The 27,906-nt window shown below is 37.2% G+C and overlaps 1 protein-coding gene across 1 annotated transcript; it reads left to right on the top strand.

Annotated features, from left to right (window-relative positions):
* The first annotated feature begins 612 nt into the window (after positions 1 to 612).
* Positions 613 to 23,814, top strand: ndufa9a (NADH:ubiquinone oxidoreductase subunit A9a). Its single transcript, XM_059987478.1, has 11 exons — positions 613 to 760; positions 2,296 to 2,466; positions 5,762 to 5,859; positions 6,829 to 6,920; positions 14,487 to 14,628; positions 14,716 to 14,818; positions 17,074 to 17,144; positions 17,256 to 17,332; positions 18,559 to 18,654; positions 21,971 to 22,037; positions 22,234 to 23,814. Exons 1-11 carry the CDS (start codon positions 709 to 711, stop codon positions 22,402 to 22,404), a joined length of 1,140 nt encoding a protein of 379 aa, XP_059843461.1. The 5' UTR covers positions 613 to 708; the 3' UTR covers positions 22,405 to 23,814.
* Positions 23,815 to 27,906: the final 4,092 nt, after the last annotated feature.

Genomic DNA, 27,906 nt, shown 5'->3' with positions numbered 1-27,906 from the left:
GAATGACCTTGTCTGGTGTCTCAGGGTTGGTTGTCTGCACCATGCCACCCCCCAGCCGCCAACCCGGACACTGCAACCTGTCCCACAGCACTCCACCCTCGCCATTCCAAACAGCCTTTGCTCCTGCCAGATTTACAGACTCACTCTCCGCTCCATGTTGACAAATACAGTGCCTTGCAAAAGCCTTGGGAACTCTTGCAATACTTATGTGCGTAGGGCTTTCTTTTTAAATGGCCAAACACTTGATTCTGATCAGTCACTGGCAAAACTCTTCTATAATCCTACTCCAATGTATTTAAAATATCATTGATATTTTAAACGTATATTTAAAATATTAAACCCTGGCTCAGTTATAATGGACATTATTAATAGTAAAAGCAAAGCCCAAGCCCTTGGTAAGGTTGACTCGGGACAAAGTTCCGACTCTGCAAATGCAGGCTAGTTAAAAGCTGGGTGTTCTGCACTCCTTTCTGATGGGCGCTGATCCCATGGATCACAGTCGTTATAACGCACTGACTCTGCATCGTAAATTAGATCTGTTTTGGGAAAAAAAACAGAGAAGAAAATGTGGAAAGCTCTCCGCGAACAGGAGAGGGGCTCCGACTGGCATCACACCTCGAAGAACTCTTCCAAAACTTCCCCCGAGCAAGTTCCTCGGGATGCGCGCTGCTTTGCTGTGATTGGCTGCAGGGTGTCAGCTGATGCAAAATGGCGGCGGTGCTGGGTTGCCGGGTCCGCCACCGCGTCCTTCCAATGTCACGTAAGTGTTAGTCGTTTCACCCTCTCCCGGTGTCCCACCGTAAACCAGTCCATCGTTCCCGTGAGCCGGGGGTTTGAAGGGCATCCGCTCTCAGGTCTGTCCGAACACCTAGCCCCGGGAAGGACGGCTGCCCAACTGGCGGCCTCCTCTTCTCTGACACCTACAGATCGTCGCCGTTGCCCCCCGAGCTCCGCAGCAGCCTCCGGCTCTCTCGGTCGGTTGTAAGCATGTGAACTACGACCTGGAGTCCGTACTTTGGCCCGACGTACGTGATTATCACCCACAGCTTGGTCTCTGTGGCGAAAAGGTCTGCAGATGCTGGAAATCCAGAGCAACACACACAAAAGGCTGGAGGAACTCAGCAGGTCAGGCAGCATCTATGGAGATGAACAAGGGATCGACGTTTCGGGCCGAGACCCTTCTTCAGGACTGAAAAGGGTGGGGAAAGACGCGAGAATAAAAAGATGCAGGGTAGAGAGGCTAGCTAGAAGGTGATAGGCGAAGCCAGATAACAATGGTAAAGGACTGGGGAGGAGTGTGGACTATAGGAGAAGGGGGCCCAAGGGGAGGTGATAGGCAGGTGAGAAGATGTAAAACGTCAGACTGGGGAATAGAGGAAGAGGGGAATGTGGATTTTTTTCATGCCATTCCTGGCAGAGTGTTTACAGGCCACAGTTTCATTTATGTTTTCCAGGTACATATAATTACCAGGCTGTGCATATAATCTCTGAGCTGGATGCCCCCATTGCCAGAGTGGGAATCGATGTTTAGCCTCTTCCTCTAATAAAATGTGTATATAGTGAGGCTCTTTGCCCCATTGATTCAGATTAGTTTATTTATCACATTGTATCTCAAAACCTACAGTGAACTGTGTTGATAGGGTTAACAACCAACACAACCCAAGTTGTGCAGAGGACAGCCCACATTCTGGCACCAATGTGGCATACCTGCAATGTCCAGCAGAACACCAAACAACAACAAATGAGCCCTTTTTTTTCTTTTACACTCACATGCACTCAGTCTTCATTCTGCCTTCTTTTTATAATTCCATATGTTAAATTTCTTCTGTTGTGTGTTTGCCAACTTTTCTCTCTGTATCTTGCACTGTTCCAATTTTTATTACATTTGTAAATTCCAAAATAGCAATCTTGCACCAAGGTCACAACATATATCTTGGCTTCTGACAGTTAGACTTGGGGAATACCGCTATATTCTTTCATCAACCTTGTATCTTCATCAAAGTGTCACAGCTAGGCACACACGCTGCCACACACTGTGTATATACTCTCTGGTCACTCTTCCCCACACAATATCTATAGAGATTCTACCATTTGGGTTCTTTCCTGCTGAGAGAGAGATAATGTGGATTCTTCAAGGTATAGTTTGTGAAGGTAGAGATCCTAATCCTTTAAAAGACCATGAATATAATCTATTGTGTTTTTTTTCCTCCTTGTTTTAAAGAGTGTTTAAAGGTGTTAACTAGTACCTGTTTTGAACTATACATAGATAACCTTGTGCTTGTATTATTTTTGTAGGTGCTGTGTCACCAGGTTTTGCCTCAATAGTGTCCGTTTTAATTCAAAAACGGAATACTCATCATGTTGTTATTCCCGCTGGTAAAGGTGGCCGATCATCTTTTAGTGGGATTGTGGCGACAGTTTTTGGAGCATCTGGATTTCTTGGACGATATGTGGTAAACAGACTTGGTAAGGTCCAACACTTACATTTATTGATATGATGGGCAATAAGAACATATAGTTCTTTATGACTTTTTTTATGCTGAGAGACTTCCTGAAACACCAGCACATTACTTCAAGCTCAATGCATTTCAAAGGATTTCTTGTTATGGTTGCTACAGCTGGAAGACCATGTTATGAATTCTGTGCTGCATAACGACTTGAGAGAAAATGTACTTGTTTCAAGCAAGATCAAATCCCCAGAACTTAACACATCAAGGAAAGCTGTCATCAAAGGAAATTTTTAGCATGTGCAATATAGGTAACAACTGACTTTATAGTCAATTATTTTCAACAGATCAAATATCAGAAGACTGAACTGTAGGTTATTTTTGTTGTATCCACTTTCTGCATTAGTGTCTTACAAAGTGCACAAGCAGAGTTACTAGTTAATGTCTCTGAAGCTGTATCATCCATAGTTGGAAATCAGGGTAAAGGGGAGCAAGTGTCTTAAAATCATTGCCATCATGAGAGAGACAGCATTAGGCAAATCAATGGGTCTAAAGACTAACTTATCGCTGATGTATATACTTATGTTCTGAAAGAAGGTGCAGTTGAGATACAGGGTTGATTAGTTGTGAATTTTCAAAATTCCCTACATTCTGATATGGTCACAGCTATTTGGAAAACTGCAGATGGGAATATTACTGTTCAAAAAGGAAGGCCAGAGAAGCTATTAACCTAACATCTATTGTTGGAAGATGCTGAAGACCCATTATTAATAGGGTAGTAACAGCCACTCTAATCATAAGGAAATAGACAGTCAACATGGTTTTATGAAAAATGAAATGTGTTTAACAAACGTATTGTAGTTTTTTGAAGATGCAACTAGTGGGTTGGACAATGGGAACCATTAGATTTAATTGGGTATCAGTAATGGCAGTAGGTGCAAGCAGAAGTTATTTCTTGAGGTATTGAGAATAGAACAACTTGTGTTAAAGGAGTCACTTTAAAATGTATAAGCTGTAAACAGCAGGTTGCTACTATAGTTACAGTTTGATGCTGAGGTTTATATTGAACTGGACCTATCTGGACTTGATGTTCACTATCTTCTTGCCCTTTTCTGCTTCTGGAGAGTGAGGAAAGCTGACTGTTCTACCTAAGATGGAGTGTGAGCTCCATACAGTAGGTAAACTTTGAATGAGATGGAATGCTGGTGTTTGGGGGGAATCTGTGTATCTCGTCTCAATTATAGAATGATATACTTGCATTGGGGAGGCAATGAAGAGAGTCTATTAGAGCAGTTTCTGGGGTGAAGATGTTACTGTATGAGGAAAAATTGAGCGAACGGGACCTATAATTTTGGAGTTTATAATAATGAGAGAAGGTCTTGGATCATATAAGATTTTGAGGATAATACATCAAGCGATTTCCATTGGCGGGATGGGGTGAAATCAAGAATTAGAGGGCATATTTCCAGAAAAGGGTTACCATTTGAGATTGGGATAAAATATACTTTTTGCTCTCAACAAACTATGAACTTTTAATTATTTCAGAAAGCCGTGGATGCTGAGACATGAATTATATAGGGCTATGGTAATTTTTTTTTTGGTCAATAGAGGAATCCAAGTGCAAAAGGGTGGCCAAGATTTGATCAGCCAGGACTTTATTGAGTGATGGAGCTGCCTCAATGGTTCTGTATAGTCTACCTCTGTTCAGATTTCTTGTGTTCTTGAATCCAAATCCAAAGGGCATTTTCCATCATAATCACTTTCCCCACCTTATCGACAGTTCAGCATTCATCAGGAATCTAAAAGTAATATACACAAAATACGAGAGGAACTCGGCAGGCCAGGCAGCATCTATGGAAAAGAGTAAACAGTCAGCGTTTTGGGCCGAGACCCTTCTTCAGGACCTGATTAAGGGTCTTGGCCTGAAATGTTGACAGTTTACTTCTTTCCATAGATGCTGCCCTGCCTGCTGAATTCCTCCAGCATTTTGTGTGTGTTGCTTGGATTTCCAGCATCTGTAGATTTTCTCATCTTGCAAAGAACAGGGATTTTCTTCCACCACCATTGATGCTGCCCTCAACCACATCTCCTCTGTTTCCTGCACATCTGTCCTCATGCCATTCTTCCACTGTCATAACATGGATAGAGTTCTGACCTTGCCTAACATTCCACAAACTTCCACATCCAGCACGTCATTCTACGTAACTTCTGCCACCTTCAACAGGATCCTACCACTAAACACATCTTTCCCACCCCTCTCCACTTTCCATAGAGATTGCTCTGTACGTAAGTTACTTGTCCACTCATCCCTCCTTATTGATCTCCCTTCTGATACTTATCTCTGCAAGTAGTTCAAGTGGTACAGATGCCCCTACACCTCCTCCCTCACCACCATTCAGGGCCCCAAACAGTCCTTTCACAAGGCAACACTTCACCTTGCCTGCCTACTGGCACTCCTTCTCTGCTACCTGTCCCACACTCCTCCAATGGCACTCCACCCTAGCCATTCCCAACATTCTTTGCTCTCACAAAATTTACAAAATTGCTCTCTGCTCCATGTTGACAAATGTTGACAGTGTTGTGCAAAAGTCTAGGGCACCCTAAATAGATATACATTTGTACAGTACTGTACATTGGTGAAACACGATGCAAATTAGGAAACCACTTTGTCAAGCACTTTTGCTCTGACCACTGCAAAAGGCAGGATCTCCTGGTGGCTCCCAGTTTTAATTCGACCGCATTCCCATTCTGACATTTGTGTCTATGACCATCTCCATTGCCAAGAGGAAGCCAAACTCAGGTTGGAGGAGCAACACATTCCATCTGGGTAGCCTCCCACATGATGCATGAACATTTTTGCTTCAAATTTGGGTAATCTCCCCCTTTCTCCATCCTTTGTCCATTCCCCATTCTGGTTACCCTCTTAACCACTCTCAACTGCCCATTAACTCTCCCAGGTTTCTCTCCTCCTCTTTCTTCCAATCCCTTTCATTTTCTTTCAGCTTCAGCCCATTGTCTCTTCCACCCAGCTTCTTCCATCATTCCAACCTCCCCCTCACCTGGTCTCACCTATCAGCTGCCAACTTGTACTTTATCCTCCCATCTCCTTATAATGGCTTCAGCCCCCCTTTCCAGTCCTGATGAAGGATCTCAGCCTGCAATATCAACTGTTTATTCCCCTCCATAGACGCTGCCTGATTTGTTGAGTTCCTTCTGCATTTTGTGTGTGTGTCGCACAAGATTTCCAGCATCTGCAGAATCTCAAATGTTCATTAAAATAAAAATGTAATACTAAAATGCCTCCTTGCTTTTAGGACGGATTGGCTCTCAAGTAGTGATCCCATATCGCTGTGATCCATATGATGTTAACCATCTCAGACCCATGGGTGATCTTGGACAGCTGACTTTTCTAGTGAGTCTCATTACTCTTGTAAGATATTGATAACAATATACCATGGATAAGTTTAATGGGGTTTTAAAGTCTTGTTGACATAATTGACTTATTGTGCTACTTCTGTTCCTGCTAAACAACTGTTCTGTTGAAATTATGATGGAATAAGCAGTGATCAAGTGGAAATGTGTAAGCAAGTCACCCACATTGTCAACTAGTGGTACTCGTTGAGCTTAACTTGAGTTAGAAGTTTGTGGTTTAGTCTCTAACTCCACAGAATGAGACACATAATCAAAGCTGATTATCCAGTTGTCTTAACCCTACAGTTATAAAATCATTGTATATAAATCATATAGAGTATCTATACTCTAATTTTGTACCTCGGTTATTCCTAAATTTAACTACAAGCATGGACGTTTAGGCCTTCAGCTTCTGAGGTGCCAAACTCCAGATTTCCTTGCGTGCAATTCTCTGTCTCTCTTTCCTTATTTAAAATGCTCTTAAAGTGTGTGCTCATCGTGTTGTGGGGCTTATCAATATTAAATGGCCTAATGAATAAAAATTGTTATTGGAGATGCTGTCTGTCCTTCGGTTGAGATGTTAAACTAAAGTGTTTGGTGGTTGGAAAGTGTAGAAAGGTGGCAGTGATCCTGTCTAAGGAACTGGTTGTTTTCAGAGCCAGAGTGTCTTTCCCATTGTTTCTGTAAAATGACTCAGTAGCCACATGTAAAATTCCATATTTCCCCCCAAAATTATCTTTATCTGTATTAATAATGATAGGTCTGAAATAGTACTGAAATTATCCCACATGATATCTGCCACTTCGAAGAATTCAAATGGGGAATGACATAGATTATAAATGTAAACATATGAAGAGCTATTCAGATTTTAGATTTGGGGGTGTTAACATGCTAAGTTGCGATGTTGCAAAGCGTGGCTGAATTTTTAAATGTAATATTAATCAGTACTGTATGATTTGATTTTTCCTAGGAATGGGATCCCAGAGATAAAGATTCAACGAGACGAGCTGTCGGATGTTCCAATGTTGTTATTAATCTTGTTGGAAGGGAGTGGGAAACTCAGTAAGTGCTAATTTATAACAGACATTTTCATGTATGATGTTGGGTATATTGACTCTGCTGCCACAATGTCAACAGATTTAATGACATATGCAGGTGATATTAAGCCTGATTCTGATTCATTAAAGATGGGTTTTCTGTCCTCTGCAATCTGGAAATGATTGGTATACCCAGAATAAAGCTTGTATGACTATAAGAAAACAGTTTGTCTTTTAGTTCTTTTTTTTTCTCCAAGGTATTGATTCATAACAGATAACATTTCCATAGTAACATCCTTGCACTAATGTAACTGCTGCTAGCTTACACCCATACTGCATAATTGAACATTAATATTATATGTACTTAATTCATGCACTTAAAGCTCAGCAGAGTTTATACTGTACATTGTAGTTATTTAGTGAGAAATCAGCAGGGTAGATTGTTTTCAATAACATTATCTTATCCTGGACATCCACATCTCAATTATTAAGCCAGTTTATTGAAGCTAAACAGCAAATAGGTTAAGTACTATGGCAGAGGTAATTTTGTTGTTTTGATATAGTGCAAGGTAGGGAGTTCTGAATTGACCATTCATTCTACTTCTCTTTAAATATGCAGAGTTTGGCCATAAATTTTCCATTGTATTCAAAGACAAAAACTACCCCTGTTCTGTCATAGAGGATAGGATATATGCCAGCATCCGTAATATCCCTTGAAAGTAAATCGCCGGTATCTATTGTTTAATTTCAATATTACTAAAATAATGCTAACAAATAACTGATTTACTTATGAAGGAAGATGGCTGCATTTTCTCAATATTGACCAAATCTGAGACCATTATCTCAACATGTACCCTGCTGTTATCTAATTCTGCTTCACATACCTGTCTTCTTTCTTTCTTCTTTCTTTTTCAATCTTTTTATTAAATTTCATATATAAAAAAAAAACAACACAAAATAATGAATAGATTACAGATTCAATAAACTTGAGATTACATTAGTAATAGGATAATAATATCCTATTAAAACATCCATCAACAAAAGGTGCATAAATCAATCAAGTCTATGTAAATATATATGAAAAACAAAAATAATCGTCGAAAAAAGAGAAAAAAAAAAAAATTGAAATTATATATGAGAAAAAATATATAATGAAAAAAAATACTAAACTAACACTAACATGGGCAATAATAACACTTTATAAATATATAAAGGTGTCAAGAAAAGAACTCCAGAACTCCATACCTGAACAAGTATAAGTAGAGAAAAGGATCTGAAATAAGCCAAATTAATTCATATGAAAGTGTCGAATAAATGGTCCCCAGGTTTCTTCAAATTTAATTGAAGAATCAAAGATAGTGCTTCTGATTTTTTCCAAACTCAAATAAGAAATAGTTTGGGAGAACCACTGAAATGTAGTAGGAGGATTTACTTCTTTCCAGTTTTGTAATATAGACCTTCTGGCAATTAATGTTACAAAGGCAATCATTCGTCTGATTGAAGGGGAAAGTTGATTGCCATCTTCATTTGGTATACCGAAAATTGCAGTAATAAAATGGGGTTGTAAATCGATATTCCATACTGAGGAAATGACATCAAAAATGTCCTTCCAATAGTTATGTAAAGTGGGACATGTCCAAAACATGTGAGTCAATGAAGCCACTTCTAAGTGACATCTGTCACATTGAGGATTGATATGCGAATAAAATCGGGCAAGTTTATCTTTAGACATATAAGCTCTATGTACAATTTTAAATTGTATTAAAGCATGTTTAGCACAAATAGAGGAGGAATTAACCATTTGTAAAATTTTTTCCCATTTATCTGTTGATATATTACATCGAAGTTCTTTTTCCCATTCTTGTCTAATTCTATCCGATATTTCTGGCTGTATCTTCATAATCATGTTATAAATAAAAGCTACTAATCCCTTCTGACAAGGATTAAAAGTAAAAATCAAATCTGAAAAATCCGATGGAGTTGAATTAGGAAAAGATGGAAGAATTTTATGTAAGAAATTTCTAATTTGTAAGTATCTAAAAAAATTAGATTTAGGTAATTCAAATTTGTTGGATAGTTGATCAAAGGACATCAAAGTACCTTCAAAAAAAAGATCACGAAAACATTTTATACCTTTCCTTTTCCATATACTAAAAGCTTGATCTGTCAATGAAGGTTTAAAAAAAAAATTACATAAAATAGGGCTGTCCAAAGCAAAGTTTTTCAGATTAAAGAATTTGCGAAATTGAAACCAAATTCGTAGTGTATGTTTAACAACAGGGTTAGATATCTGTTTATTGAATTTGGCTAAATCAATAGGAAGAAAAGAACCAAGAACGGAAAATATAGAATATCCCTTAACCTCACTACATTCCAAATTTACCCACTGTGGGCACACAGGTGAATCCAAATCTAGTTTCCAGTACATTAGGTTACGAATATTATTCGCCCAATAATAAAATCTAAAGTTAGGTAAAGCTAGACCACCATCTTTTTTAGACTTTTGTAATTGCCTTTTGCTTAACCTAGGATTTTTATTTTGCCAAACAAATGAGGAAATCTTTGAATCAATATTATCAAAAAAAGATTTAGGAATAAAAATTGGTAAAGCTTGGAATAAATATAAAAATTTCGGTAAAATCATCATTTTAATAGCATTAATCCGACCAACTAATGATAAAAATAAGGGAGACCATCTAGTAGTAAGTTGCTGAATTTGATGAAGCATAGGTAAAAAATTCAGTCCAAATAAATCTTTATATTTCTTGGTGATTTTTATACCTAAATAGATAAAGTTATCAGTAACAACTTTAAATGGCATCCTATCACTCAATAAAGTTTGCGCGTTTAAAGGGAATAACTCACTCTTATCTAAGTTTAACTTATAACCAGAAAAACTACCAAATTGAGCCAACAAGGATAAAATAGCAGGAATAGACCTACTAGGATTAGAAATATATAACAACAAATCATCAGCATAAAGCGATAATTTGTATAACTTCTCATTACGGGTAATACCAAAAATATTAGGAGACTCACGAATAGCAATAGCTAAAGGTTCTAATGCAATATTAAATAATAAAGGACTTAAAGGACAACCTTGTCTCGTACCACGAGATAATTGAAAAAAAGAGGATCTATAATTATTTGTAAGAACAGAAGCAACAGGTTTATAATATATTAATTTAATCCATGATATAAAATTAGGACTAAAATTAAAGTTTCTCAATGCATTAAATAAATATGTCCATTCCACTCTATCAAAGGCTTTTTCAGCATCTAATGAGATAACACATTCTGGGGTTGTAGGTGATGAAGTATAAATTATGTTAATCAATTTTCTAATATTAAAAAAGGAATATCGATTCCTAATAAAACCAGTTTGATCTTCTGAAATAATCTGTGGTAATACCTTTTCTAATCTAATGGCTAAAATTTTTGTAAGAATCTTAGAGTCTACATTTAATAATGATATAGGGCGATAAGATGCACATAAGGTAGGATCTTTATCTTTTTTAAGAATTAGAGAGATAGTAGCTTCATAAAACGATTGAGGTAATCTCTTCTTAACAAACGCATCATTAAAGATTTCACATAGCCAAGGAGAAAGCAATAAAGAAAAAGTTTTAAAAAATTCTACAATAAAACCATCAGGACCAGGAGCTTTCCCTGAATTCATTGATGAGATAGCCTCTCTTATTTCATCCATAGAAATAGGAGCATCAAGCAAGCTACAATCTTCATCTATCAGTTTAGGAATATTCAAATTATTAAAAAAATTATCCATCGTAAACCGGTCACCGTCAAATTCTGATTGATATAAAGATTTATAAAAATCTTGAAAAGTGTTATTGATTTCTTTATAATCAGTAGTTAAATTACCGTCTTGTTTACGAATTTTAATAATTTGTCGCTTAGTCGAAATAGCTTTTAATTGATTAGCTAACAATTTACCAGTTCGATCACTATGAATATAAAATTGAGCCCTAGTCTTAATTAATTGATTCTCAATTGAAGAAGATAATAATAAACTATGTTCCATTTGAAGCTCAACTCTCTTCTTATAAAGTTCTTTGGTAGGAGTAACGGAATAAATCTTATCAATTTCTTTAATTTTATCCACCAATAAAGCTATATCTGAATATCTTTGTTTTCTTTTACCAGCGGAATATGAAATAATTTGTCCACGAATAAAAGCCTTGAAAGAGTCCCAAAGTATTCCTTTATCAATCTCTTCATTATAATTTGTTGAAAAAAATAAGTCAATTTGTTGTTTTATGAAGGTAATAAATTCTGGATCTTGAAGTAAAGTAGCATTAAGTCTCCAAGATCTAGTATTGATAGAAGAATCCGAAATCTTGATAGATAACTTCAGAGGCGCATGATCCGAAATAGCAATAGAATCGTATTTACAATCAATAACATCTGTTAATAAACGATGATCAATAAGAAAGTAATCAATTCTAGAATAACTATGATATACATGTGAAAAAAATGAAAATTCTTTACCTTTAGGGTTCAAAAACCGCCATATTTCAGTAATTCCAGAATCAACCATAAAAGAATTAATAAGTAAAGCTGATCTATTCGGAAGAGTTCGAATAGGTTTAGATCTATCCATCGAAGGATTCAAACAACAATTAAAGTCTCCACCCATAATCAACATATATTCATTCAAATTAGGAAGAGAAGTAAATAACCGTTTAAAAAATTCAGGACAATCAAAGTTTGGAGCATAAATATTAACTAAAACAACTTTCCGATTAAAAAGTGAACCAGTTATCAACAAAAATCTACCCTGTGGATCAGAAATAATTTCATAATGTGTAAACGAAATTGAGGCGTCTATAAAAATAGACACACCCCTAATTTTAGCGGTACAATTTGAGTGAAATTGTTGACCTTTCCAGAACCTAAAAAAACGTTGATTATCCTCCCTCCTAATGTGGGTCTCCTGTGCAAAAATAATATTAGCGTTCAATCTATGGAATACTTTAAATATTTTTTTACGTTTAATCGGATGATTTAAACCATTAGTATTCCACGAGATAAAGTTAATAGATTTATCCATCATACCAATATTAATTGTGTGTATCATAAAAGGTTAAAAAAACACATAACCCACAATTTAGGAAGAAGGAAAATTGATTCAGGAGCAACCGGAGATCCTGACACCTCAACAATATTAACAATTTAAAGTCAGCCCATAAACTAAAAGCAAAAAAATAAAAAGCAAAAGCATGAAAAAAGATCCCTCCCCCCTCCCCCCACCCTTTGAAAGAAAGCCAAGCGGCAGGCGCATAAACTAATACTAATATTACCCCCATTTCAAGATGGCAGCTCCATAAGAAAATTTTTTAAGAAAAAACTATATAACACCCCAATTAAAATATAGAGTTGCAAAAAAAAATATATATATATATATATACCTACATATATATATATATATATACATACACATACACATACACACCCATATCAGACAAATCAAAAAAAAACTAAAATAGTAAAACCAGAAAGATCATTAATAAAAAAAAAAATGCACATTAAAGTTTAAAAATGTGATACACCTTTAAAAAAGAATTTCCATATTCAGATACAAAGATGACGTTTCACAAGCCAAGACTTATGGGAAGAAGAAACGACATTTTGAGAAAGCCATATTACAAAATATGAATATAAATTCAGCAATCTAATGAGAAAATATAGTAAAAAAAGTTATCAAAATAGAATATTTTTATATAAAAAAAAAAGATTTAATAGACACTACAACATATTTAAAAAAAAAACTAAAGAAAAAGAATTCAAAACCTTTGTTCCATTTCTAAATACAGGCAAGCAAATAAACGCTTATAAAAAGTAAAGACTTATGGGAAGAAGAAACGACATTTTGAAAAAAATAATTCATTATTACAAAATACAAACGTATATAAAAAAAGGATATTATAAAGATTAAAACAGCATCTATAAGCAATAATAATAGTAAAAAAAAAGACCCAGACCCATAGTTCAAAATAAGAAGTTATAACCCAACTTCCAGGGTTAAAACTTAAAATGAAATAACATCCTCTCTCCAAAAAAAAAATCTTCAATGTAACTCATAGTTCAAGTTGCACTAGAGGATCGATATTCTTCAACAAATTTCTTCGCTTCTTCAGGAGTGATAAAAAAGTGTAGACTGTTGTCGGGCAGCACCATTCTAAGTTTCGCTGGATACATTAAAGCTTGTTTAAAACCAAACGAATGAATCTCTGCCATCACTGGTTTAAAAGCGATCCTGGCTTTCATAACTTCATACGAATAGTCTTCAACTATTCGAAATGAATAATTTCTGTAGGAGATCATACCTTTTTTACGAGCTAATCGAGTTAGAAGCTCTTTCTCACGAGGATAATGAAGGCGAACAATCACCGCTCGTGGTTTATCAGACACAGACGAAAGCCTCGCAACTCTATGAGCGCGGTCAATAACAGGTTCATTTTTCAAACCTTCACCACCGAAAATTTCCCACAGTAATTTAGAGAAAAATTCAGTTAAATCACCGGACTCAACTTTTTCGGGAATTCCGATGATGCGCAAATTCTGTCTGCGAGAACGATTTTCAAGATCAGTAATTTTAAACTTGTACTGATCTAAAGTTTTAGCAGTCGACTCTATCTTCTTCTCTAACACTTCAATTGTACGTGCTTTTTCACAAATTGATTGTTCAAGAGTCGTGATCTTATTTCCATGCTGTTGAACCTCTAACGCCTGCGACTGAAACTTAGTTTCAAGCGATTTAACAACTCCTTCAAGATCGGATATTTTCGAAGTAATCCTCCTTTCCAAACTTAACAGTTTACTGTCCAATTTACCTTCTAGTCTGCCTTCCAGAGCCGCAAATTTAGCATCCAGTTTATTGTCCAATTTACTTTCCATAGCCGCAAATTTAACATCCAGTTTAGTGTCCAAAAGACCAACAATTGCGTCGATGGATAAAGGATCCTTAGCCGATTTCTTACTTGTAGCCATTTTAGGTTTGACAAGATTAGATCAACTATTATTTTAGGAAAAAAGGGTCAATCAAAGGTAGCAACTCATATGATTAAGTTCGAAAAGGTCTAATTAAAGGGTGATTATAGTTAAAAAAATAAAGAGCGCCTAAAAGGCAGATGCTTACGTCGCCATCTTGAAACTCCACCCCCGACCTGTCTTAACTTCATGACATGTCACTTTGGTCTAGCATTCAATCTTAGATGAACTAATGGTTTCTCAGCTGAACGTGCATCTTTTCTTTTCACCACAGATTTTGTACCATCGGCCCAGTTTCTACCCTTACCCTACTTGGTCTCTTGAACCAGACTTCTTGTGACTTTTGGTGCCCTAACAACTCAAAATTATTCACCATAAAGACTGCTTATAAAGATTTAAGGAGTGCCTGCATAAACCTCTTCAAATTCTGTATAGATATTAGGTTGAATTTTCCCCTGCATCCAGCTAATGTTGCATTTAGGAGTATTGGGCACAATTGACAATAGTGACTACCAAAAACAGTACATTTTAAGATGTTTGTCATTTGTTATTTGTTTTTAAATGCCTTCCTTTTTTTTAGTAACTTTAGGTTTGATGATGTACATGTCAAAATTCCACAAGACATTGCTCATGCCTCCAAGGAAGCTGGAGTTGAAAAATTAATCCATGTTTCTCATCTGAATGCTGACATAAAGAGTATTTCAAAGCTCCTAAGAACAAAGGTAAGGAGAATGAAGCATTATGAAAACTTAAGTCTTTAGAAATTGGCAGCAAAATGGAAATATGCTTGCTTTATTCTTTTTTGTCAGGCTGTCGGAGAAATGGCTGTGAGAGAAGAGTTTCCAGATTCCATCATCATCAAACCATCTGAAATATTTGGAAGAGAAGACAAATTCCTAAATTATTTTTCACGTGAGAATCTTTTTGGATCACTAAGATGTTTTGAATCTCAGTTATAGAATTGACAGAATCTTTGATCTGGAGAATTACTTTGTCAAGTGGAGCTCTTGGAACTCTTATAAAACCATAAAGGACATAAAAGGAGACCATTTGATGTATTGAATCTGTTACATTTAAAAAACAGTCCCGTTTAGTTGATTACTGCTGCTTATTTTTATAGATAATCCAGCAGATAGGAATTGGTTGATTTATTGATACATGTACAGAGATACAGTGAATAACTTGTCATCCAATGCTGTTTATATAGATCAATTCATTACACAATGTATTAGGGTAGAACAAAGAAAATCAGTAATAGAATGCAGAATAAAGCATAACAGCTACAAAGGAAGTGCAGATACTGAACATAAACACAGTGGCAAATACTTAACTAAAAATATGCACTCAAGCCTTCACTGCAGCACCCCGCCCCCCCCCCCCCCCCCCCCATGTCTACCCATTTCTGCAGCACCTATTGTCTACCTGGTCCACAGCAACCCAAGAGGAAGCATGGTTATTGTGCACTAGATTTAAACCCTAAACCTTACTGGCACCATGATGTCATAAGCTAAATGGAAATTAGTGGGGGGAGGGTGCTGCAATGTTCCTTACACAGGGAAGTGACTTTCGATGAGCAGGTAAGTCAAGACACTTAATGCAGCAGGGGTAGAAGTGTACCTTGATCCTAGTGGTACATGATTCCTGGCTTTTGTACCTTCTGGCAATGGAAGAGAGAGATGAGAGGATGTCTGGGATAGCTGGTCTTTGATTATCGTGGCTGCTTTACTGAGGCGGCAAGAAGTAAAGATTGGGTAGATGGTAGGGAGGCTGGTTTCTGTGATGTATTGAGCTGTAGCTGCAACTCCACAGTTTCTTGCAGTCATGTGCAGAGCATTTGCCACACCAAGCCATTATGCATCCAGTTAAAGGTGCTTTATATTTGGCAGCAATAAAAATTGGTAAGGGTTTACTTTAAATACATATCTAATTGTCCTTTGAAATTTCTTACAAAATCTGATCCCACCAACCTTAAGTTTCTAATCTTTCAACATAGTTGGGTGGAGGCAAATCATTTTTAGTTTGATCTATTAATTATTTTGAATCAGTAATCTCTGATTATCAGCCCAAGTCAGAGGGAACAGTTCCTTTATAGTTTCCTTATCTATTCATATAATAGTTTTGAATACCTGCATTAAGTTTCCATTTGCTGTAAGACAGACAAATCAATCTCTCTCCTGACTAGAGTTCTTCAACTTTGGTATTATTTCACTTCTGCTTTAGTTTTCCCTAAACGTTGGTGCTCAGTCTGAGTCCTTACCAATAGAAAGTAAGGTTGTAGCATAACTTGCTTTTGTGTTCATTGACCTTATTTACAAAGATTGTATTGCTTTCATAATTTCTTCTTTAAGCTGTCCTTCGTGCTTTTGGTGATGGTGAATGTACATCCTCAGATCCTTATTAATGTGCATCTTCTAAGCAGTACAATATAAATTCATCTACTTTCCTTTTGCACAAGTGTAAGTGCATTTTTAGCCACTTAAACAGATCATCCATTATTAAAGCATTCTGTGGTGCAGCTCTCTCCAGTTAACAAAATATCCCTTCACCAACACTCACCCTTAAGTAACGGTCAGGACAGTATATATGAATGTTATTTAAATTGGTAAAATCATAGAAGAGCAAAAGTCCAAGCAGATTTATGTATATGTGAATAAAAAACTATAATATCCCAAAAAGTAATTGTAGAAGATTAATGCAATACCATCCCTTGTATCTTAAGAATTAGAGTGTAATGGGGGGTTGGGGGGGGGGGTAATATTTCTTATGTGTAAAGCCCTGGTTAGATCACATCTTAATACTATGATGAGTAATTCAAAAATCTTTAAGTGTGTTGAGTTTATACAAAAAAATTAAATGTATAATATCACCATACATAAACTGAGGGTAATAAAGGTGACAGAGTTAAAATCAGGATAAGAGAATAGTTTATATCACTTGGCTGTGGCTTCCAGCATTGAAGACAACCTAGCCAATTAACTTAAGCAAAAGTTATTTTGTAACAAAAGTAAGGATTGAATTAGAGTGTGGAATATGAATTTCCTTTGGAAATACTGTATATTCCTTCATTTACTATTAAAAATCAACATGAGTGTACATTGCTGGTATTCATAATGAGAAACATTTGTCCTTTGCTTAATTTTAAGCACATTGCAATTTTTATTTTCCAGAAATGCGTTGGTTTGGGCGTGCCATACCACTTATTTCTATGGGCAAGAAGACTGTGAAGCAGCCTGTATATGTATGTACATTAGAAAATAGGTTCTGATTCATTTACAGTATTTAGATTGTCATTATGTTTCTACTAATTGTTTCATTTAACTGTACAGATATTTTTTTCTGTTTTAAATAGGTGGTGGATGTGGCTAAAGCAATTGTAAGTGCTATTAAAGATCCCGATTCGAGTGGGAAAACATATGTTACAGTTGGGTAAGTTTTTAGTAGCCTAACATTTACTGCTTGCTCCCCCAGCCCATAATTTCAATTCCCCACTGCCCCCTCCAACTATCAACTAAAATACACAACACCACCAAATTTTTTCTCCATTAATGGCTTCAGAACTTTGGAGCTCATTGTTCCCATTACTCAGGGATGTTTGTAGAATCTTAGAGAGATATAACATGGGAGCAACCTCTTCAGCCCACCGAATCTGCATTGACCACCAACCGTCCATTTACACTAAACCCATTGTATCTTCCCGACATACACAAAAGTATTCCCACATGCCCCATATTCTCTTTCTTTTACACATTCAGGCAATTGACAGCAGCCAATTAACCTTAAAACCCACACTCCTTTGATACGCATGAGGAGATCAGAGCACCTGGACGAAACCTATATGGTAAAAGGAAGAACATGCAAATTCAACACAGATCACAAATGGATGTGATGCCAACCATGGACAGGGAAAATTGCTTGGGATGAATAGAAATATTTGTACCATTGCAGCCTGCGAATATAAAGTTTTAATACAGGATTGATGAGAATAGAACTATTTATTTTAGGTGATGGTTGATGAGGTGCTAATTGACAGAAGAGTAGTGGCAGATACATTGTTCTTCAGGCAGAGCCATGTGACCTGTAAAGGCCAACTCATACTAGTACAGGCAGTTATATAGCTTTTGGATTTAATTTCTCGAGGCTTAATAAAATATTGTAGTGGTCTATGAGGACTGCCTTTCAGTGTGAGATGAGTGAAATGAAAAACTTAAGCTTCTATGTGAATGCCAGGAGTCTGAGCCAATATCTTTAGAAAGCATTGAAGTGCTGGTTAAAATAAAATGGAGGGGAACTTGGATATTCAGATTAATTTTAGAAATGAATTGATAAATAAATACCAGTAAAAATGCTGGAAATACACAGGTCAGTCAGTCAGTCTAGCCTGATCTGTGGGATGAGAAACAGCATCCGTGTTTCAGGTCAGGAATCCTTTGTCAGAACTGAAATAGAAACAAGTTTGCAAAGCTGCAGGGAGTTGTCTGATAGGGTCTTTGACCTGAAATGATTCTGTCTCTCTTCTCACAGGTGCTGCCTGACTTACTGAGTATTTACAGCATGTTTTGTTTGTGTGTGTGTGGGTAGGGTGGTGGGGGGAATTAGTTTTTTCTTTCTGGTTCAGTATCCACACATTAAAAAATTGTTTTTTCACTTAACAGGCCCCATCGATACCTTCTTCATGACCTTGTGGAATATGTATATGCTGTTATGCATAGACCATTTATTTCTTACCCATTGCCAAGACCTCTCTATCAGTAAGTATTTAAAATGTGAGAATACACTGCAGTCCATTGATTTCTCAGTGCTAAATTTCAAGTTGTCTGTTCTCATCAGTTTTCTCTTAGCCTGTAGTTGAGAGGATTCTCCTGTAAAATTAAAATTAACAGAAATGCTTTTAAAATTCTCTAAGAATCTCAGGGGTGTTGATGTGCCACTGAAGCACATTATGCTGCCTGACCCACTGAGTTCCTCCAGCATTTTGTGAGTGTTGCTTTTAATATCTACTATATAATCTTAAAAGTTCTGACTATTTTAACACAATTAAGAGATACCAAACATGAACAATGAATGCAACAAATTGGGATTTTCACTGAAACTTGGTATTGACCATGGCCAATCAAATTTAAGTACTTGCCCATTTAATTGACTATTAGGCACTGTCATGGTGTATCTGCATTTAAGTCAATGAAAATCTCATTGGTTAGTACACAAGCATCTTAGTTGATTTAAAAATGAACAGAGGTCATCATTGATTTTTCTTGATCCCAAATCATCCAGTGATTTGGCGGGGGGGCGGGGGGATTAGATTGAAATTATTTCTGTGGGTAGGAGAGTCCAGGAGCAGAGGGGTGCAATAACATTGAACCAGACTTTCAAGACTGTAATCTAAGGGAAATGACTTACACATGCAGTGGGAGGTTGAAACTTGGGACTGCAAATGGCAGTCAGTGTTGAGTCAGTTACTAGTATTAACTTCAAAGTTAGCAGGTCTTTAACCAAAGATTTAAAGAGATGTGGGAAAGACACAGATGTATGGAAATCAATCCTCTTGTGAAATGGTGAAACAGGTCTAAGTGCTATGAGGGAATACACCTTTGTTTCTATGTTCGTATCTGATGTGTATTGCTTGAAGTTTACTGGTGTAGTTAGGATGAATGCAGTTTAAAGTTTATTATGTGAAGATGGAAGCAAGCACAGCTAAAATATTTCACAGTAAAATTTGTCCTCATAGTTATACAAGACTATAGGCAGGAAAATAAAAAATAGTTCTTTATGTAAAAATATATTATTTAAGGCTTACAGCTTTAGTTGTATCAAATAGTAAGAGTAATAAAATCGAGTCCTAGTAACCAGTCCTGAATTTACCAGGGAGTAGCTGAATAACTAAAGATTACAGTGAATTGTGTCATTTGTGTCAGCGACAGTCTGAGGATTACTGGGGCAACCCGCAAATGCTGCCATGTTTTTGGCGCCGATATAGCATGCTCACAACTTACTAACTTTAACCCGTCCATCTTTTGGAAGGTGGGTGGAAACTAGGGCACTCAGAGGAAATCCACATGGTTACAGGTAGAACATACAGACTCCTTACAAACAGTGGCAGGAAGTGAACCTGGGTCACTGGCGTTGTAAAGTGTTAACACTAACTACTACGCCACCATGCCATCATGCCTGCCCTTCAGAGTACTGGCTCACATCAGTACTGTCAGGACTGGTGATAGAGGGAACTTGTCCCATTGCAAGGACTGGGTGAATCCAATCAGTCCAAGGGAGCTCAGCTCAGCTTTACAATAAGGAACAACATGATCAATGTGTTGAGTGTGCAGAAGGTTAGTGACTTTCATGAAGCTGCCCACCTCAGTAACTGCCTGTTAATGGGTCAGGCATTCTGACCAAATTATGGGTTTTTGAATTTTGTTGTATGTGTCTGAAAGCTTAAATCTAGCCTATTTGTTGTCATTGTGAAAAAATAGATTCTGCATTCCTTTGCTGACTCCCTTGCACTGACCTTACCTAATACTGGATGGTTCCTTACACTTGTGCCACTTTTCCCCCATGTTTGTGCATCTCATTTCCCCTTGCCAATAATTATTACATACTAGTGCTAATCCCCTTTAAGAATAGTTAAATCCTGCCATTTCATAGGAGTGAACAACTTGTTACCCACACACTGCACCCCAACCCCAGCTTATTCTGTCCCAGAGCCTCAGGAATCTAAAGTCCCAGAAAACTCTTAATACAGTCAACCCTCCTTATCCGCGAGGGATTGGTTCCGGGACCCTTCACGGATGCTCAAGTCCCTTATTCAACCTGTCTCTATGCGGTAAGGTCCCAGTGGAACCCAAGCCCTTATTTAACCTGTCTCAATCCGGTGGACATTAGGACCCAGTGGCAGAGATCTGAATCTGCATTGTTTCTGTTCACGAAAATAATCACGATAACAATTGAAAATAAAGTGGAAAAAGTAAAGTGATCGGAAAGAGGTGAAACGCCATCGGTCATTGGAAAAGTGTTAGGCTATGTCAGTCAACGATCAGAACAATTTTAAAGGATAAAGTGAGAAAGGCTTTAAACAGTGGTTTAAACAATAATTAAACAGTGGTTTAATTTTTGGGTTTTTGATCCTCCACATCAACCTGTCACGGTGGAGAGCGCACTTGATAGCGATCTGTCACTAGATCGAACTCGGGAACTTCCCGAGCCCGGCACTGAAACATATGTTCTTAAGTGTTATATATGCATAGAAAGGTAAAATATATTCTATGTACGAATGCAAACGTTTGACTAACTGACGCTAAATAATACCGGATGTACCTGTTTTGACTTACTTAGTAAGAGAACTTTGGATTTTTTTCAATCCCAATCCACGATAACCCATGCACATCCTCCCATATACTTTAAATCATCTCTAGATTACTTATAATACTTAATACAATGTAAATGCTATGTAAAATAGTTGTTATACTGCATTGTTTAGGGAATAATGACAAGAAAAAAGTCTGTACATGCTCGAACAACAAGTGCTGGAAGAGCACTTCTGGGTTTTCGCGATTCGCGGTTGGTTGAATTCGCGCATGCAGAATCCGCGGATCAGGAGGGCCGACTGTACATCTCTTCAACCATAAGTCACAACATTTTTCTGTTCTAATTTTGGATCTTCTGTGTTACTTAGAATATGTTCAGCTTCTGACTTTAGTTCTGCAGTAAGGTTATAGAGTCATAGAAAAGTACAACACAGAAACAGGCCCTTTGGCCCATCTAGTCTGTGCCAAACAATTTAAATGGCCCACTCCCATCAACCTGCAACCAACCCATAGCTCTCAATACCCTTATCATCCATGTACCTATGGAAACCTTGAAGTCGAACTCGCATGCGCCACTTGCACTGGCAGCTTATTCCACTCTTTCATGGCCCTCTGAGTGAAGAAGTTTCCCTTCATGGTGTCAAATATTAATTATTTATTTCTCCACAGTAACTACTTGACCTGCTGAGTATGTATTGATTTTTGTTTTAGATCAGTTTGAATTCTGTGGTTTTAATCTGTTAATTTACTCTTTTTTTCCTGACAGCTTGGCAGCAAAGCTGTTCGAACTAAACCCATTTGATAAGTGGACATCACGAGACAAAGTGGACAGGGTATGAATGCACAGTTGCCATACTTCACATTATTAGAATAATGCTTTCAACAGAACTGTACTTTTTCATTTTCAATGTGCATTTTCAAAAAAAATATGGAAAAATTTATTTTGAACTTTAAAAAAAATCAGTTTTCAGTGTGGTCTGAAATCGCCATTAGCAAATTTTCATGTATACATTGTTCAATTTATTTTAGTTGCACATCACAGATATGAAGTATACTGACCTTCCTGGACTGGAGGACCTGGGAATTATCCCAACACCCATTGAACAAAAAGCAATTGAAGTTCTCCGACGTCATCGCAGGTACCGCTGGTATAGTGCTGATGTAGAGCATGCAAAACCAGCAACACCTGTGAATTACTGATTCTCCAGAAGACACCCCACCTACTTATCTAGTAAATGTACATAAGTTGAAATGCTTGGATTTAAATAAATATATAAATAGAACTGCTTTCCTTGTGCTCTATTAAGTGGATAAGGTTAAGAGGGTAAAGTATCTTTGATTTGTTACAACATTCACTTGTGATACGACTGTAAGTTTGGGTGTCAGTGGTGTCACTTACTGTGCTGTCAAAGTAATCGGTCCAGCTGTACACAGGATCGTGGGCACAGAATCAGTATTGCCATTTCATTGTGTTCAGAGTATGCTGCACTTTTGTGCTTTCTAGGTGCTCTGACTTAGGATCAAGAATTTGTTTCTCAGTGATAACAGGCTTGATCCATCAACTGGCTATAAAACTGGAGTAGGTTATTTAATGAGCCTATTTTCTCATTCATTGATCTGTGATCTAACTCTATATCCCCTAGTATCTGGTTAATAAAAATCTCATAAAGATGTAAACCAATATTTTAGCATTAACTGTCATTTTCAAATATGACCTTATGCCAAATTTCAGATGTAGAAGTCTTCAATTTCACTCCTGAAATCCCTCCTTCAGTCTTAAAACCATCCAAGATGTCAGCGCTCTGCATTTCATCCTCTTCAGAATTTATTTCCTTAATTTAGTAGTTCCACTAACTTTAGGACCCAAGCTCTAAAGTTGCTTCCCTTTGTTGCATGTCTTTTGTCCTTTAAGAAGCTCCTTAAAACCTGCTTCTTTGATTACTAAGCCTTGATTATGATTAACACGACAACAACAGATAAATAGCATGCACACTGCAGATGCTGTGGTCAAAGCAACACGTATGTCTAATTTTGCTCATGTGTAACATGGTGGATGATAATTGGCCAAAAATCAAGTTGTATTGCTTTTTAAAGGCTATATACTGATTTTGGGACAATAAGTTCTATTTCTTGCTTTTTTTTTTAATGTTAGGTTGGCTTCTGCAGTTTCCAAATACATGATTTTTAAATTAAAACACTTCACGTTATTAAAGCTCATCTGGAATGTCCTCATTTACTTTATGTAAAATCCCAGCATGGATGGAGTCAGGTTCTTGAATTAGTCACATTAGTTTCATTGGTTTTTTCCCAAATCTATTGTACATGTTCATTTCAGTGGCACTCTATGCCTAATTGAAAATTGGTTGAAAATGCAATGTCATTCTGTTTAAATACTCTGGTAAATTTAATTTTTCAACATGTCTACAAGACTTTTACAATAGTTTCCATATTATCATGTTCTTTTGTGTTGATTTTAATATCCTTTATAATTTCCTTAACTCACTATATTGAGCTTATGCTATTAGTTTTGTAAAGTTTGGTTAGTCTTAAGTCAGTCTTGAATCTAGAATCTTTGTTTCTCATTGTTCAGTAATAAACATATTAAATGTGGCTTGCCCTTCATTTTCCTCATTGAAGCCATCAACATAATTAGTTTTGCAGCTTCAGATAACCATTTCTTTTCTCTCTCTACTGAGTTATCTTGTATTCTGTCTCCCAAGTACTGATTTTGAAATAGTTATTACCTTGACAACATTGGTCAGAAGCCTATCCCACCCCTTCGTCTTGCAATCAAAACATTTAAGTTTTCCCTGTTCTAGTTTGAAGGTCCTTGATTTGAAACGTTGAATGTTTTTTGCACCACTGATGCTCCTTGACATACAATGCCTCTTGTTTGAAGAAATACTATTACAGAAGACTAGCCTGTACACATTAAAAATATGAATTGCTTTACTGGCATGAACATATCCACTCCTAAATTTAAAATCACTCATTAAAAGATGTTCTGTGCCTTTGCTATATGGTTATCTAATCTCGAAATTAATCATTCTGACTTTCCATTGCCACTGGATGATTTCCTCTGCAGGTTGCATGCTTTGTTTTATTTTAGTACAAGACCATAAGACAGGAACAGAATTAGGCCATTGAGTCCAAGTCTGCACTGCCGTTTGATCGTGGTTGACCTATTAATCTCTACTTTAAATATACACAATGACTTGGCCTCCACAGCCATCTATGGCAATGAATTCCACAGGTTCACCACCCTCTGGCTAAAGAAAATCCACCTCAGCTTGTTTCTAAAGGGATGCTCTTCTAATCTGAGGCTATGAGGAGAGTTAAGTTATCCGTGCCGGTTTAGGAACCTGATGGTTATTGGGTAATAGCTGTTCCAGTGGTGTAAGGCCTAAGGCTCCTGTACCTCCTGCCCAATGGCAGTAGCGAGAAGAGAGCATGGCCTGGATGGTGGAGATCCTTGATGATGAAAGCTGCTTTCTTGTGGCAGCGTTCCATGTAAATAGTGGGAAAGACTTTGCCTGTGATAGACTGGGCTGAACCAATGCATTTTATATTCTTTTCCATTCCTGGGCTTTGGTGTTTTCATGCAAGGCTGTGGTGCAACCAATTAGAATACTCTCCAAAATTTTGTCAAACTTTTTGGTAATATGCCAAACCTACGCAAACTTCTAAGAAAGTAGAGTCATTGGTGTGCCTTTTTTGTGATGACACTTCAGTGCTGATCCCAGGACAAATCCTTTGATATGTTAATTTCGATGAATTTAAAGTTAACCCTCCACCTCCAATCCCCTAATGAGGACTGACTCAAGGACCCCTGAATTCCTCCTTTAATCAATAATCATCTCTGGTTTTGCTGATGTTGAGTGAGAGGCAATTTTTGTGGCACCATTCAACCAAATTTTCAATCTTTCTGGAATGCTGATTTGTCACCACATTTGATCCTGCTATTATCCTTTCGTATGATGCACATCCATCAGGGCTCCTCTAAATGTTATTATTAACTGAAATTCACTATGGTGGGAGGGTGAAACTCCCCACACCCCAATCTATCCAACACTATAAATGTTGCATTATTTTAATAACTTATCAGGTTTCCCCTCAACCTTCTCTGGTATCAGAACAGTCCCAGTTTCACCGATCTTGCTGTAACCCCAGTCCTTTAATTCCTATGTCATTGTGATGAATGTCATTTCCATCCTTTCTTGAATGTTGATATCTTTCTTAAAAGCTGTTTCAAATCGAATCAAAGTAACAAATCATTTGTAAAGAGTTAGAATAACTCTGTTGTTTCAACTGCAAAGCCCTTACTAACTGACTGTCCCATATATTATCATAATTGCTTTGTTCAACCTTGAGAAGCTCTGTCCTTGGATTCATACAAGATAAATTAAACTCTTTTGCTGTGCTACTTCTCCAAGGATGCACCACTATGCAGTTATTCACATTAAATTAACACTGCTATTGCCTTGCCATTTCACCAAGCCTATTCCCCTAAGGTCAACAAAATCTACAACTATTAATTTCATCATCTTCATTGTCAAATTTTGGGTTATCACTTTGAAATTTTAGTCTTTGTAATAATGCTATCACTTACACCAATTAAAGCAAAAATCCCAACACAGCCTCCTAGGTGACTTGGGTCAGAAAATTAGCTATTTGCCAGAAAAGTTATCCATTTAATACTAAGCTCTTCCATGTATCTCTTTGTGTCCAATTTGGAACACAATTCCTAATCTCTTTGATACCAGATACTTTTATTATCTTATTCAGTCCCTTAATTTGTTACTGAGCAGTATAATTCTAGTATATTGTGAATTATTCAAATTGATGGAATAGAATCAATAAAGGATGGATAAGAATTTCATATTCTGCATGCTCAAAATGTGTGCTTTGCTTCTGAATTAAAATTCCATTGAAATTGGAAGCAATGTTTAGTGGATACTACAGGGCAAGTATGGAACACACAGTGGAGATCAAATTCCTAGCCTTTAATTTTGTCATCTTTCACTGACAGAACACATCATCCTTGTTTGACTTTCCCATTACCCATGTTTTTATTGGGTTTAAGCTGATCTTTTCCAGATGATAATGTGAATGCACAGCTAAGCACTCCCAGACACATCCTGATGCAACTGCATATCCTTCTTTGAAATCCCTACATCATCTCCTTCCCATCTCCCCCAACCTCAAGCCCTACCTCTCACTCAGGCTTCCTCAGACTTTGTGTGTTCTCAAAGTTCAAAGTAGATTTATTATCTAAGTACACTCGGTCCTCAGGACTGGGTTGACTGATGAGACCATCATGGGAGCCATAGACACTTCAAGAGCAGTAAAGGCGTTAGATAAATTAAGGTGATTGTTATTACATCAGATGATGTGTGGGGAATCTGATAATTGATCATTGACATAGCTGACAGCAAGGCTCTCCTCCCAGATGAGCTCAATGCCTTTTAAGTTGGCTTCGACCATCAAAAAATGGAGGGACTTTAATGGTCCCATATACCCTGACGACCCTATGATTTCATTCTCTGAGGTCAACATGAGAGCATCCTTCAGGAGGGTGAGCCCATGGAGAGTATCCAGAGGGGGTACCAGGCTGGGTACTATAGACCTGTGTAGATCAACTGGCTGGAGTGTTCAGCAATATCTTTAATCGCTCACTTTGGCAGTCTGAACCAGATAAGATAACTTCACTCAGCTTCATTGCCCCATCACTCAACTGCTCCCACAACTTACAGACTCACTTTCAACTCACGCTCTTGATATTTATTGTTTATTATTATTATTTATTTTTCTTTTGTATTTGCACATCTTTTTGTCTTTTCCATGTTGGTTGTTTGTCCTTTTGGGGTGCAGCCTTTCAATAATTCTATTGTGTTTCTTGGATTCACTGTGCATGCGTGCAAGAAAATGAATCTCAGGGTTGTATATGGTGCGTATGTACTTCAATAATAAATTTACTTTGAACTTTGTGAAATCCACCTCCTCCAAACAGGCTTCAATTATACCAATGTCTAAGAAAAATTTGGTATCCTGCCTCATCTCATCCAGTAGCACTTACATCCAATGTGATGAAGTCCTAAGAGAGCTTGATGATGAAAAATATCAACTCCTGCCTGAGAAGTGATTTGGATCTACTCCAATTTGCTGACACTCAACAGCAGATGCTATTTCATCGGCTCTTTACGCAATCTTGGAACACTGGGAGAGCAAAGATACATACATCAGGATGCTCTCCATTGACTACAGCTAGCCATTCAATGCTATCATCCCTTCAAAGTGAATCAGTAAGCTTCAAGTCCTAGGCCTCAATACCTTCTCGTGCAACCGGATCCTCAATTTCTTCACTTTCAGTCCCCTGTTGGTTAGGATTGGCAATGCCATCTCCCTCAGCACAGGTGCACCACAAGGCTGTGTGGTTAGTCCCCTTCTCACATCTCATTATGTGCTGTGTCATATGACTAGGCAATTATGGTCTTAGACCATGACTGTTCTTGGCAATGCTTTTCCTACAGAAGTGGTTTTCCATTGCCTTCTTCTGGGCAGTGTATTAACAAGACCAAGTCAAGGCAAGTCACTTTTTATTGTCATTTCAACCATAAACTGCTGGTACAGTACACAGTAAAAATGAAATAATGTTCCTCCAGGACCCTGGTGCTACATGAAACAACACAAAACTACACTAGA

Source organism: Hypanus sabinus, chromosome 13 (genome assembly GCF_030144855.1).
Source record: "Hypanus sabinus isolate sHypSab1 chromosome 13, sHypSab1.hap1, whole genome shotgun sequence".
NCBI lineage: Eukaryota > Metazoa > Chordata > Chondrichthyes > Myliobatiformes > Dasyatidae > Hypanus > Hypanus sabinus.
The sequence above is the reverse complement of the archived record's forward strand: the minus strand, read 5'-3'. Positions and strand labels throughout refer to the sequence as shown.

What these genes read in the sequence shown, in the direction of transcription:
- ndufa9a (XM_059987478.1), top strand. Translation starts at nt 709, where the DNA reads ATGGCGGCGGTGCTGGGTTGCCGGGTCCGCCACCGCGTCCTTCCAATG. An exon ending in CAAAGCTCCTAAGAACAAAG is followed by an intron (nt 14,629 to 14,715) that starts GTAAGGAGAATG and finishes CTTTTTTGTCAG; the next exon opens with GCTGTCGGAGAAATGGCTGT. An exon ending in ATTCCTAAATTATTTTTCAC is followed by an intron (nt 14,819 to 17,073) that starts GTGAGAATCTTT and finishes TTTATTTTCCAG; the next exon opens with AAATGCGTTGGTTTGGGCGT.